Genomic DNA, 14,237 nt, shown 5'->3' on the forward strand with positions numbered 1-14,237 from the left:
CTCAATGGATTTTACGTTGAACGCGTCCATCGTTTTAACACTATCTGTGCGATTTCACTGAATTATCTTTTGACGTCATTTTTTTTTATCGTCGGTGGAGTTTGACGTCAGCACTTCCGGTTTAAATGACGGGGATTGTCGCCATGGAGACGGATGATCACGATGTGCCGTGAACAGCAAACACGACGATAAACAGCGAGAATGACGTGGAATCAAACAGCGGATTATTGGCACAATCAAACAAATATTATTAATTTGTTTTAATTTTTCGTTCCTTGGCTTCTTCAAGAAATCGACTTCTTCTGTCAATATGTTTAAGATAATTGTGTGAGTTGAGCAAAGCAAGTACAATTACAAATGGAGATCGTTCAATGTGCTTGTGGAATGATGAGAACAATGGAAGTGTGAACGAACAGTTATATTGTTACGAATTTGGAAGCTTACTGCACACAACACCAGGACCAGGTAGACGCTCTTCCGAGTTCCCTTCGAGTTAACCTCCGCCATCCAAGATCGGAGGTAACTGTTTTCACCCCTTTCTGTTTGTTTGTTTGTTTGTTTGTGAACAGTATTACGGAAAAACTCCTGGACGGATTTCGACGAAACTTGGTGGGGGTGGGGGGGGTGAGGTATGGTCCAAGGATCATGCCATTAGATTTTGGACTCGGCCCAAAGTCCAATATGGCTGCTATGGCGGCCACTTTGAAAACATATTAGAATTTTTGTTTTTGCATTTCTACATGTTTTAAGTGAATGATTTCCAACCCCAAAAAAATTTGTTTTAAGAAAAAGAAAAAAAAATTGCAACTTTTTTTTCAAAAAAATTTCGATTTTATTTGAAAAATATTAGAATTTTTTTTGCATTTCTACATGTTTTAAGTGATTTCCAACCCAAAAATAAAATTTGTTTGAGAAAAAAACAAACAAATTTTGCAACTTTTTTTTCAAAAAAATTTCGATTTTTTTTTGTCATTTCTACATGCGCGTCGATCTCGTTTAGTTTATTCAATCGTGGTTCAGTGGAGTCTAATCCGTTTTGACCAACAATGAATAGCATATCAGGTTCACTTAAGTGACCCAGCAGTATTGGCGGCGGAGGTTTTGCACTCTACCGAGTGCTCCCCCTCTCGTTAACCTCCGCCATCGAAGATGGATGGAGGTTACTGTTTTCACCCCTTTCTGTTTGTTTGTTTGTTTGTTTGTTTGTGAACAGTATTACGGGAAAACTCCTGGACGGATTTCGACGAAACTTGGTGGGGGGGGGGGGGTGAGGTATGGTCCAAGAATCATGCCATAACATTTTGGACTCGGCCCAAAGTCCAATATGGCCGCTGTGGCGGCCATTTTGAAAGAATATTAGAATTTTTGTTTTTGCATTTCTACATGTTTGAAGTGAGTGATTTCCAACCAAAAGAAATTTGTTTTTGAAGAAAAACAAAATTTTGCAACTTTTTTTCAAAAAAATTTCGATTTTATTTGAAAAATATTAGAATTTTTTTTGCATTTCTACATGTTTTAAGTGATTTCCAACCCAAAAATAAAATTTGTTAGAGAAAAAAAAAACAACAAATTTTGCAACTTTTTTTTCAAAAAAATTTCGATTTTTTGGGGGGGGATTTTTCCACATGCGCGTCAATCTCGTTTAGTTTATTCAATCGTGGTTCAGTCGAGTCTGATCCGTTTTGACCTACAATGAATAGAATATCAGGTTCACTTAAGTGACCCAGCAGTATTGGCGGCGGAGGTTTTGCACTCTACCGAGTGCTCCCCCTCTAGTTAACCTCCGCCATCAAAGATGGATGGAGGTGACTGTTTTCACCCCTTTCTGTTTGTTTGTTTGTTTGTTTGTGAACAGTATTACGGAAAAACTCCTCAACGGATTTCGACGAAACTTTGTGGGGGGGGGGTTGGTCTGGTCCAAGGATCATGCCATTAGTTTTTGGACTTGGTCCAAAATCCAATATGGCCGCTATGGTGGCCAATTTGAAAAAATATTTGAATTTTTTTTTTTTGCATTTCTAAATGTTTTAAGTGATTTCCAACCCCCCCCAAAAAAAAATTGTTAGAGGAAAAAAAATTTGCAAATTTTTTTTCAACAAAATTTCGATTTTCTTTTGCATTTCTACATGTTATAAGTGATTTCCAACAAAAAAACATGCCAAAATTATAATTGCGGCTGATTTTGAAACTTCAGGTGGATATACTTCAGATGGAAAATCAATTTCTGTCTCAAGGAATCGAGTTATGACGAATGAATTGAGTATGTAAAAATTAAAAGTAAAAGGGAAAGTTGCAAACTATAACTCTGTGAGCACTGTTGACGTCAAATTGAATGAATAAGATATAAGGTTCACTTGAGTGACCCAGCAGTATTGGCGGCGGAGGTTTTGCACTCTCCCGAGTGCTCCCCCTCGAGTTGTTCCTGTTTTACTCCATGTTTTTCGTCAATTTGTTTTTCATCAGTTTTTCTGTCCCAAACCATATCCTGCTGTGTTGAATCGTTTAATTAGTGTCCCGAGTAAAGTCGGGCCTACTGGTGATAGTTGGAGTGTGATTTCCCTCTGTTGTTTTTTTGCTTCGTTTTCACTCCTTTTATCCCAGGTATTGTTCCTTTTGATCCCTCAGCTCAATCAATTTCCCATCCTCCCTCAAAAATACAAACAACATGAACATATCTCTCAATCTTAACTCAGAAAAAAAACCAACAACAACATCAGCAAAATAATCCAAACTCTTATCTCAGTGCTCAGTAACTAATTTCCCTGTTCCTTCTTCTTTTCAACATCCCCAAACTGAATCTTCACTGAACAAGGAGAAAAAGACATAAAATGTGATCACCTCTGTGGTTTTAGCTGTGCGGAGTTAAAGGGACAACTCATGTTCACAAGATTTAGATTAATGCCCAACTGACTTGAGTGGTCATGTGACGTGGAACATTGCATCCAATTGGGTAATTCGGTCATGAATATTAATAATGTGGGTGGAGAAAGGCGGTGGTGTGTGGTGGTCTGTTTTTCTCTACCCCGGGCACGGCATGCTATCGATGCTTGTGCTGAATTTTGCGAAGACACATTCTTGCAGTGAAGGACGTGGCCGTGGCTTTTACAGGCGGCCGTGGCTTGGATTAACCTCAGGAAGAGAGAAAAAGAGTAAGAATAAAGTGAAGATATAATCAGGCCAATCGATGAGATCCACACAACGCACATTGCCCCGTTTGTCCCATGAGACAAGAGGGAAGGGACTACCTGTCCGCATATTCATGAAATAACTGTCTGGGGACCACTGTATGGTTGATGCCATCGCTTTGTAGCGATGTGGTTCTGGAATCCGCAACAATATTTTTGTCTAATTTATAATTTCCCTTCCTTTCTGTTTTTTTTTACGTGGTTTTCCGTGGTGTGGCAAAATACCTTTTTATCCATTTATAACCCACTTAATACTTTTTTAAAACAGGAACGACAAAACAGTTCTTATCTCGATGAGAAATTTGTTTTTGATGTAATTTTGTTAACTCACCTGACACTTGGATTCCTTTAATTGCTTCGTCCTTCAGGAGAGGTGACGGAGCCAGCAGGAATCGGTCCAGGATTACCCTACAACCCGAGTACATCTCAACAAAACCAAGTCCCAGTCATCCAACATGTCCTGAACCCCCCAGCAAGCTGTACTACGGACTGAACCGATAAGCGAACAACACGAACAGAAACACGAACATTGAGGGGAGACATCCGCAGGCTGAACGCATACTCTCTCAAGCTCAAAGCTGCAGCCAGTAAATTGAACGGAAACACGATCAATCTGAACAGGCAATCTCTCAAAAAGCCTCAGACTTTGCAACAACTCTTTCTCCACCAGGTGCCTCTCAGCCAACTCAACCGCCAGGTACACTACCTGCTCTGAATCACCAGCTGTCCATACTCCGAGGTGAAGAGAGACATTTGGAATCTCAACGCAGAATGGAACAGGTGTGCAAGGAAACCGAACAGAGACCACGGTCCTCCGACGAAGAACGCCGGCAAATTGAACAGGTAATCCAACAAAAAGCCTCAATGTTGCTCGCAAAATACGGAGTCAATCCAAGTACTGCTCGACCAGGTACGTCTCAGGCAAACACCTCACTTTCACAATCCGTTCTGAAACACCAGGTGTCCAAACTCCCTTGTGAAGAGAGACAACATGAATCTCAATGCAGAATGGAAGAGATGTGCAAGGAAACCGAACAGAGACGACAGAGGTCCGATGAAAAATGCCAGGAAGTTTTACAGGCAATCCAACAGAAAGCCTCAATCTTGCGCACAGAATATGGAGTCAATCCAAGTACTCCTCTTCCAGGTACGTCTCAGGCAAACACATCCCCACTTCCAATAATTGTTTTGAAACGACACCTGTCCAAACTCGAAGGTGAAAGGATGTATCACGAATTTCTACGGAGAGACGAACAGAAAAAAGAGAAAATCAAACAGAAAGAGGAAAAAAAATGCCGTGTAATTGAACAAGCAATCTGGGACGTAACCTTCGACTTGCAAAGAAAATATGGAGTCAATCCAAGTCCTCCTCTTCCAGGTCCGTCTCAGGCAAACACAAGCCAAGTTAATATTTCTGTTCTGGAAGATCAATTGTGCAAAATCCTCGGTGAAGAGAAACGTCAGCAACATTTACAGAAAGACAGAAACAGAAAAAAGGAGATCGAAAATAAATGTCTTGGAGTTGAACTTGCAATCAAACAAGCAACCTTCATCTTGCAAACAAAATACGGAGTCAATCCAAGTATTTCTCTCCCAGATCCGTCTCAGCAAAACACAAGCAAAGTTAAACTTTCTGTTCTGGAAGATCAACTGTGCAAACTCCAAGATGAAGTGAGACGTCAGGAAGATTTACAGAAGGATAAAAACAGACAAACACAGATCAAGCAGAAATGCCTGCAAATTGAACAGGCAATTAAATACCAAACCTTCGTCTTTCCAACCGTGTATGAAATCAATCCAAGTACCGCTCCACCAGGTACGTCGCAGGCAAATAAATCCCCACTTACACCATCTGTGCTGGAACACCAGGTGTCCATACTCCCTCATGAAGAGAGACAACAGGAATATCAATGCAGAATGGAACTGATATGTAAGGAAACCGAACAGAGATCACAGTCCTCCGATGAAAAACGCCGGCGAATTGAACAGGCAATGCAACAGCAAACCTCAATGTTGCATACAAAATATGGGGTCAATCCAGGTACTCCTCGAGCAGGTACGTCTTGGGCAAACACATCCCCACTTTCACTACCTGTTCTGAAACACCAGCTCCCTCAATTCGGAGGTGAAATGAGCTTTCAGGAATCTCCATGGAGAAACGAACAGAGACAAGAGAAAATCGAACAGATCCGCATGAATATTGAACAAGAATGCCTGCAAATTGAACTAGGAATCCAACACAAAACCTTGGTGATGCAAACACAATACAAAGTCAATGAAGGATGCGCTGGGACCGCAGTGAGGTCTTGTTCTTCAAGGGAGGATCCGAGTTCCGAGTCACCTTTGAATCAGGACGCGGTGTCTCATTGGGTGTAAACCCCAAATGCTTTCTTCCCTCTCAACCAGACATAAAAGGATCACCCTCTCCAAGTTCACCACCGAAAGAATCACTCTCACCGAAACCACCACCAGTATCTTCCCAGGAAGTCAAAAACAAATAAATAAACCAATGTCACCCGCAGGGTGACCCGTATCTTGCCAAAAGGTGACCACGTGTGACTTCTTTAAGGTCACACTGAGGTGAACAGAGCTGCTATCCACCAGGAGCGACTCCTTGAGGAATATCTGCCTACGAGAGATTCCGATGAGAATCGTTCGACAGAGTAACCATGAAAAATATGCGTTTGCCTCATAACGTCACTAAATGACGTCATAATGTCTCAAGCTTGACATATCTAGAAAGCACTCATCGAGGTGTTCAATTTGAGGTACTACACGATATGGTTCCTAAAACTTAAAAATTTGACCTTGGGGTCAAATAGTGCGAATAGGTCAGATAGTGCGAAGTTACAAAAATTTCCAATGAAACTGTGCTCTGCAGAATTTTTTATACGTGATTACAGACAAACAAAAAAATAAAATTTTCATGAAAAATCCGTTTTTTCGGCATGACGTCATCAAATGACGTCATAGCGTCAAAGTTTTGACAGATCTGGAAAGCACTTATCAAGCGCTTTCATTTGAGGTGTTACTCGATCTGGTATCTAAGATTTCAAAATTTGACCTTGGGGTCAAATATGTTTGACCTCAGGCGCTTACCATGAAGGTCAAGGCCAATCGCCACCAAAAATTAATCAGCTGAGCGCCAGACCATGAACTATATTCCCATGAAGTTTGAAGACGATCCGATCAAAATTACTCAAAAAATAAGGGTTTCGTCGACTCCCCTGATTTGCGCCAAAGTGACCTTGATCTTTGACCTTGACCTTCAAAATTTTGTGCACTGAAAAGGACCTCTATAGGCCTCGGATATGCGAAGTTACAAAAATTTCCGATGATAACTGTGCTCTGCAGAATTTTTTTATACGTGATTACAGACAAACAAACAAACAAAATAAACCTTGCCAAAAGGTGACCACGTGTGACTTCTTTAAGGTCACACTGTGGTGAACAGAGCTGCTATCCACCAGGAGCGACTCCTTGAGGAATATTTGCCTAAGAGAGATTCCGATGAGAATCGTTCTACAGAGTAACCATGAAAAATATGCGTTTGCCTCATAACGTCACAAAATGACGTCATAATGTCTCAAGCTTGACATATCTAGAAAGCACTCATCGAGGTGTTCAATTTGAGGTACTATACGATATGGTTCCTAAAACTTGAAAATTTGACCTTGGGGTCAAATATGTTTGACCTAAGGCGCTAACCATGAAGGTCAAGGCCAATCGCCACCAAAAACTAATCAGCTGAGCACCAGACCATGAACTACATTCCCATGAAGTTTGAAGACGATCCGATCAAAATTACTCAAAAAATAAGGGCTTCGTCGACTCCCCTGATTTGCGACAGTCACCTTGACCTTTGACCTTGACCTTCAAAATTTTGTGCGCTGAAAGGGACCTCTATAGGCCTCTGATATGCGAAGTTACAAAAATTTCCAATGAAAACTGTGCTCTGCAGAATTTTTTTATACGTGATTACAGACAAACAAACAAACAAACAACAAACAAAAAAAACATACAAGCTGACTCACTCACAGAGACATATCTTGCAAAAACTTCGTTTTGGCAAGATAAAAATGGGACGAGGACGAATAGAATAGGGAGAAGAGGAAGAATCTAAAAAGAAAACGGTGGGAGTGGGAGAGTGGCTGAGTTGTGGAGGAAGTGCGAATTATAACAAACACTTTGTTTACAAAAGGAAACAGAAAACAGTTAATTATCACGATGAGAAGTTTGTTTTTGATGTTACACTGTTCATTCACCTGACACTTGGATTCCTTTGATTGCTTGGTCCTTCAGGATAGGTGATGGATGAAGCAGTAATCGGTCCAAGATGACCCTGAAACTCGAGTACATCTCAACAAAATCAAGTCCCAGTTATCCAACATGTCCTGAAACAACAGTAATTTGTACGACGGTCTGAACCGATTTGCGAACAACACGAACAAATGGAGAGGAGACATCCTCAGGCTGAACAGATACTCCTGCAAGCTCAACAGTCAACATCACCGCCATAGACAGTGAAACCAACGAAAACACGATCAGGTTTTACTCTGAGCTGAACAAAGAAACCAGGAAGTCAAACTCCATCAAAGGGAAGGGAAACACCAGGAAATCGAGAAGTATGAATATCAAACATAGACGTCTGCATACCGAACAGAGACACCTGCATGTCGAACAGAGACACCTGCATATCAAACAGACATGCCCACAAATTGAACAGAGACAGCTGCATATCGAACAGAGAAACCTGCATGTCGAACAGAGACACCTGCATATCAAACAGACATGCCCACATATTGAACAGAGACAGCTGCATATCGAACAGAGACACCTGCATATCAAACAGACATGCCCACAAATTGAACAGAGACACCTGCATATCGAACAGAGAAACCTGCATGTCGAACAGAGACACCTGCATATCAAACAGACATGCCCACATATTGAACAGAGAAACCTGCATATCAAACAGACATGCCCACATATTGAACAGAGACACCTGCATATTGAACAGAGACACCTGTATATCGAACAGAGACACCTGCATATCGAACAGAGACACCTGCATATCGAACAGAGACACCTGCATGTCGAACAGACACCTGCATATCAAACAGACATGCCCACAAATTGAACAGAGACAGCTGCATATCGAACAGAGAAACCTGCATGTCGAACAGAGACACCTGCATATCGAACAGAGACACCTGCATATCGAACAGAGACACCTGCATATCAAACAGACATGCCCACATATTGAACAGAGACACCTGCATATTGAACAGAGACACCTGTATATCGAACAGAGACACCTGCATATCGAACAGAGACACCTGCATATCGAACAGAGACACCTGCATGTCGAACAGAGACACCTGCATATCAAACAGACATGCCCACAAATTGAACAGAGATGCCTGCATATCGAACAGAAACACCTGCATGTCGAACAGAGACACCTGCATGTCGAACAGAGACACCTACATATCAAACAGAGACACCTACATATCAAACAGAGACACCTACATATCAAACAGAGACACCTGCATGTCGAACAGAGACACCTGAATATCAAACAGACATGCCCACAAATTGAACAGAGACACCTGCATATCGAACAAGGACCCCTGCATATCGAACAGAGACACCTGCATATCGAACAGAGACACCAACAGATCGAACAGAGACACCTGCATATCGAACAGAGACACCTGCATGTCGAACAGAGACGCCCACAAGTCGAACAGGGATGCCTGAATATCGAACAGTTTGAGATAGTTGATGACCATCGAGCAGGCAAGGTTGTGGTCAATCTGACGGGTCGGTTGGACAAGTGTGGAGTTATCAGCCCTCGCTTTGACGTTCAACTCAAAGACTGGGAGAAGTGGCAGAGAAACCTCCTGCCTTCTCAACAGTTTGGGATACAGAGGAGAGTTTGGTTGTCGGGACGAGCGCTGAGCGGAGCACTGGAGGCTGATTACGGCTCGCTGGGCCTGGTTCTATCATCGCCTCTCGCTGGGCCTGGTTCTATCATCGCCTCTCGCTGGTGCCTGGTTCTATCATCGCCTCTCGCTGGTGCCTGGTTCTATCATCGCCTCTCGCTGGTGCCTGGTTCTATCATCGCCTCTCGCTGGTGCCTGGTTCTATCATCGCCTCTCGCTGGTGCCTGGTTCTATCATCGCCTCTCGCTGGGCCTGGTTCTATCATCGCCTCTCGCTGGTGCCTGGTTCTATCATCGCCTCTCGCTGGTGCCTGGTTCTATCATCGCCTCTCGCTGGTGCCTGGTTCTATCATCGCCTCTCGCTGGTGCCTGGTTCTATCATCGCCTCTCGCTGGCGCCTGGTTCTATCATCGCCTCTCGCTGGCGCTTGGTTCGCTCGTGTCAGCCAAACCACACGAGGTGGACAGGTCCATGTCCTTCTGGGTATCTGTGTGTGTGTGTATGTGTGTGTGTGTGTGTGTGTGTGTGTGTGTGTGTGTGTGTGTGTGTGTGTGTGTGTGTGTCTGTCGGTGGGCCCGTCTTTAAGTAGTAAATTGTTAAGTGCCTTCGCTGTACATTATTTGCCTTGCATCTCTTATTAGTCGTGATAACTCTGCCCTTACGTGCTTCCCTCCTTCCCCACCTACTGTTAGTAAATACCCTATTTGTTAAATGTATCAGCTCCTTTTTGTGTTTCTTTTCTTGGTTTAACACGGTGCGTGTTGGGGAATTAGAAAGGCTGTTGTTGCCGTAGTGGTGTGCATTTGGGACCGATGGAAGCTCGGTGACCATCCGCTCGGGTCACGCACGGGTCGAGCACGCATACGGATCGTCCCGTACGAGTTCCGTCGATGGAGTGAATACTCGGTAGTTCGCCACGTGGTCTCTTGGTATTTTGAAGTTTGGCAAATAACCCTGTACCACATGGTGGAATTATTGACGATTCACGGTCCGGTAAGGGACCCGTACCCTCGGAGTTTTCCGAAAGGCACCATCTAAATTCCGGGTGTTCGGTGGAGTCGACCCTACTGCTCCACCTAGCGGTCGTACTCGCAGCCGACACCCGGCCTGCAACAGTATCAGCAGTGCGGACATTTGTGGTCAGGGAGGGGATGGAGGGGGAAAATGCACGAGAAACAGATTTGATTATACGCCACGAGGATTTGGAGGAGGGAGAGAGGTTTGAGAGTTCATACTTGAGATTAGAAAGATTATGTTTTCTGGATCTCCTGAGGGAAGACACACACTTGTTCTGAGCTTTATGGAAGGAACTGAGATTACCCTCAGTTGGGTTTGCTTTCCATGAGGTGAAGGTAAGTTGTTTCAGGACAACTGCCTCACCACAAGCTTCGGTGAACCAAGGGCAGGAGGAAGGGGAGGACAACTGAATACGAGATGTGATAATCTGTGCATTGGAGAGAACAAGTTTCTTTGAAAGAATTCCCAGGATGAGTTGATGTTGGAGAAAGTGGAGATGGGAGACCAGTCTAGAAGTTTAATGGTTGCTTGGAGACCCTGCCAGTCGGCTTGAGTGAAATGCCAGACTCGACGGCGGTGAGGTGGTTCTCTGATAACAGCCAGAGAGATGTCCACTTTGAGAAGGACGTGGTCAGAAGAACCGATTGGAGCGAAGGAAGAACAGCAGATATTTTCAGGGAAATTTGTCAAAATCAGATCCAGAAGAGATCGAGTGCCATTGGTTGAGATCCGGGTCGGGAAGTGGACCGATTGAGTGAGTCCCAATGAGTCACAGAAGTCTTTTGCTGAAGTGCCATTACCGGTGAGAGAGGTATCCACACCTAGCCAACTGGCTTGATGATAAATGAAGTCACCACATGTGAGGAAGAGAGAGTTCGGATGAGAAGATGTTAGTTGGTCCATGTTTTTGGATTGTGAGGGGCAAATGGAGTCATCGCTGTTTGGTGGACGGCACAACACACATATAAACATGAGGTGGGAGTGAAGGGGAACCCGTAGCCAGAGGTATTCTTGGGGGTGTGGGGGAGAAAATGCAGTGTATGGTGAGTGAGGAATCGTCTTTGATGAAGAGCAACTCCGCCACCAGGATGAGGCTCAGGTCTGTCATACCGGAGGAGGAAGTAACCAGGGAGAGGGACTCGGGAGTCAGAGATGTGATTAAAGACATAACATGAGGGATGTGATGAAGAGAATGGAGAAATGAACAGTGGGACGGTTTGGACTCGGGATGAAGGAAAGGTCGAATTGAAAAAAATTGAAGAAGAAGAGTAGAGAATGATGATGCAATAACGAGAACCACGTGGGTGAAAGAGGAAGTTGTGAGAGTTTAAGAGACGGTGATTTATTTTATATTTTTTATAAAGAAAGATTACGTCTGATTGTGAAAAGGAAAGGTTGATGAAAAATGGTGTCGGTGTTTGGTGATTTTTGATCGACAAACAGGAGGAAGTTGGTCGTTCGACGAACGTTACAGGAGAAGAAGAAGAAGAAGAAGAAGCAGAAGAAGAAGAAGAAGAAGAAGAAGAGGTTGTGTGGAAACACGTGGTTTCGGGAGGTGTCACGTGAGAGGTTAAAATAATGTAGAATTTGTTGTTGTTTTTTAAAGATGAGGTAAAGCAAAGGTTGAATATAAAATCATGAAGGTGAATTGTGAATATGGGTCGGAAAAAGTGGATGGTATATCGGGCAGAAGGAGGAAGAAGAAGAAGAAGAGTCGCCTTGGGAAGTCACGTGGTGACGTCGGGTAAAAATGTGAGGGAAAAGGTATTTTTTGTTGTGTTTTAAAAATATATATTTTGAGACACGAAACAGGGTAAAGGTGAGGGGGATCGTAGGGAGAATGGAGAAAATACAACAAACACCATGAGGTCCACAAACGGGGAGAAAATACAACAAACACCATGAGGTCCACAAACGGGGAGAAGGGAGAAAATACAACAAACACCATGAGGTCCACAAACGGGGAGAAGGGAGAAAATACAACAAACACCATGAGGTCCACAAACAGGGGAGAAGAGAAGGACTCAAGGAAACACGAGATGAAAACTCAACAATTACCACAAGTTTTAACACAAGACCGAACTAGAAACACACAGTAACCACAGAGATAACAAAATGACAGTAAAAATACGAGAAAAACGACCGGAAAACATATATTTGAGAAATTCGGCAGAGATCCTGAAAAGGAACAACCACGGTCACTTTTAATCCGGTGTTGATAAATTGATGCGGTGTTGGTGTGACACAGGCATGATGGACCGAATGGCCTCCACCTACATCTAATTTTATTGTTTCCTTATATCGGACGGAGGAACAGAAAGAAAACAACAACAAACAAGCTATAATGACACTCAGGAGAGGGTACACCTCCACCAGGCTGAACAGGTTCCGTTTTGTATCCCACTGATCGGCCGGATCAGAATTCGGTCCTGAACCCAAATCGAATCGACTTGTTCTTGTCACATAACCAAGTCATCCACCAAGTTTTGTCTTAACTCATCCACAACCTTGAGAGACAGACAACAAACATCAATTAATATTGATCATGGTTTGGATCTGTCGAAAGGGTTAAATGGGTTTCGTTAATAATAGTTATTTCGTATGTTCAGATGTTCAGCATCAGTGTACGTAATAAATGTATGTGACAAGGCAGTGTTGACGTTGACTGACGAGTGAGTCCCTCATCTTCCTGCCAAAAATATTTTTGTCTAATTTATCATGTCCCTTCCTTTCTGTTTTCCGTGGTTTGGCAGAATTCCTTGTTATCCCTTTATAATCCTCTTACTTCCTTTTTTAAACAAGAGGAACCAGAAAACAATTCTTTTCTGGATGAGAAATTTGTTTTTGATGTCATTTTATGAATGTCACTTTTGATGTCACTTGGATTCCTTTTATTGCTTGGTCCTTCAGGGTAGGTGATGGAGCCAGCGCCAGTGGAGTACGTGGTTTAATCCGTCGTGCGAGCGTGGTGCACGGAGTTACCGTGCAGGGGTGCGGTATCGTGGAAGGTTTGGCCGAGCGGGGCACGTTGTATCGTGTGTGTTATTAAAGTCGATTTCAACCTCGCCAAGACTGGTGTTTGGCCTCGGTGCTCCGTTGGGGATTCCCTTTAACCCATGTGGCGTGGTGGCAGCGTCGGGATACCATTCCACGCACTCTTCACCCCGGAGACGGCGATCGGCAGAACGTCACTGTCACGAGAGCCATCTTTGAACCCCAATGGCACCTCACATGAAGGTGAGCGGTCAACCAGCTCACTCTGTAGCTGTGTCATAAACATCGTCAAAATGGCCACCACACACCGTGCACCGAAGCGGTGGCCACTTAGCAAGAATGAAACGGTGAACTCATTTGAAAATTGGAGACACAATTTTCTTTATATTTTGTAACTCGATCCCAACTTTGAGCCCTTCCTCACTGAGGGCGTCACCTGGGAGAAGAAGAGCAGAGCGTTCCCTCTTCGTGGACTTGTGGATGATGGTGAGGATGTCCCCATTGTGCGGCGTCACACTGCCCAACAGAAGGTCACCGTACTGGAACTTATGCTGGGTCAGATTGCAAACTACTGCCCTGTGATATCCCGCAACACCATAGTCCGAAACTCCACCTCTGTAGTCAACATATGGCAATCGATTCGACAACATTTTGGATTCCAGTCGACAGGCGCACACTTCATTGACTTTGCAGCGACACGCCATAACCCCGAAGAGCGCCATGAAGACTTATACCAACGCCTGATGGCGTTTGTGGAGGATAACCTGCTTCGACGAGATGGCAGCATCTTCCATCATAATCAGGCGATCACAGAAGATGAGGAATTGTCTCCCTCGTTGGAGAACTTTATTGTGCTCACATGGCTTCGCCTTGTCCACAGTGGACTCCCCGGACTCGTCAAACAACGCTATGGAACCGAACTCAGGTCCCGCACTTTAGCCTCCATCAAACCGGAGATATCCCAGGCGCTTGACTCACTATTAGATGAGCTCCATGTTGCTGAAGATACAACGTCCTTGCGCACTTCAACGTCTCGACCACAGGTCCCCCGCCCAGCATCGTTCCCATCATCGTGAAAACCTCGTCAAGTCTTT

At 43.9% G+C, this 14,237-nt stretch overlaps 1 protein-coding gene across 4 annotated transcripts; it reads left to right on the forward strand.

The window, feature by feature from the left end:
• Positions 1 to 10: 10 nt before the first annotated feature.
• Positions 11 to 9,848, forward strand: LOC147008388 (uncharacterized). Of its 4 annotated transcripts, XM_085864791.1 has the most exons (3): positions 11 to 519; positions 3,554 to 4,028; positions 7,488 to 9,848. In XM_085864791.1, the coding sequence occupies exon 3, from the start codon at positions 7,859 to 7,861 to the stop codon at positions 9,719 to 9,721; it is 1,863 nt and encodes a 620-aa protein (XP_085720917.1). In that variant the 5' UTR covers positions 11 to 519; positions 3,554 to 4,028; positions 7,488 to 7,858; the 3' UTR covers positions 9,722 to 9,848. The 4 variants fall into 4 exon arrangements, with proteins under 4 accessions (XP_085720917.1, XP_085720919.1, XP_085720918.1 ...); XM_085864793.1 differs by having other exon boundaries at positions 3,554 to 9,848; XM_085864792.1 differs by lacking the exon at positions 3,554 to 4,028.
• Positions 9,849 to 14,237: the final 4,389 nt, after the last annotated feature.

The sequence above is a fragment of the Eptatretus burgeri genome, chromosome 19, assembly GCF_056783735.1.
Source record: "Eptatretus burgeri isolate ZD-2024b chromosome 19, Ebu_testis_v1, whole genome shotgun sequence".
Classification (NCBI taxonomy): Eukaryota; Metazoa; Chordata; class Myxini; order Myxiniformes; family Myxinidae; genus Eptatretus; species Eptatretus burgeri.

What these genes read in the sequence shown, in the direction of transcription:
- LOC147008388 (XM_085864791.1), top strand. Translation starts at nt 7,859, where the DNA reads ATGTCGAACAGAGACACCTGCATATCAAACAGACATGCCCACAAATTG.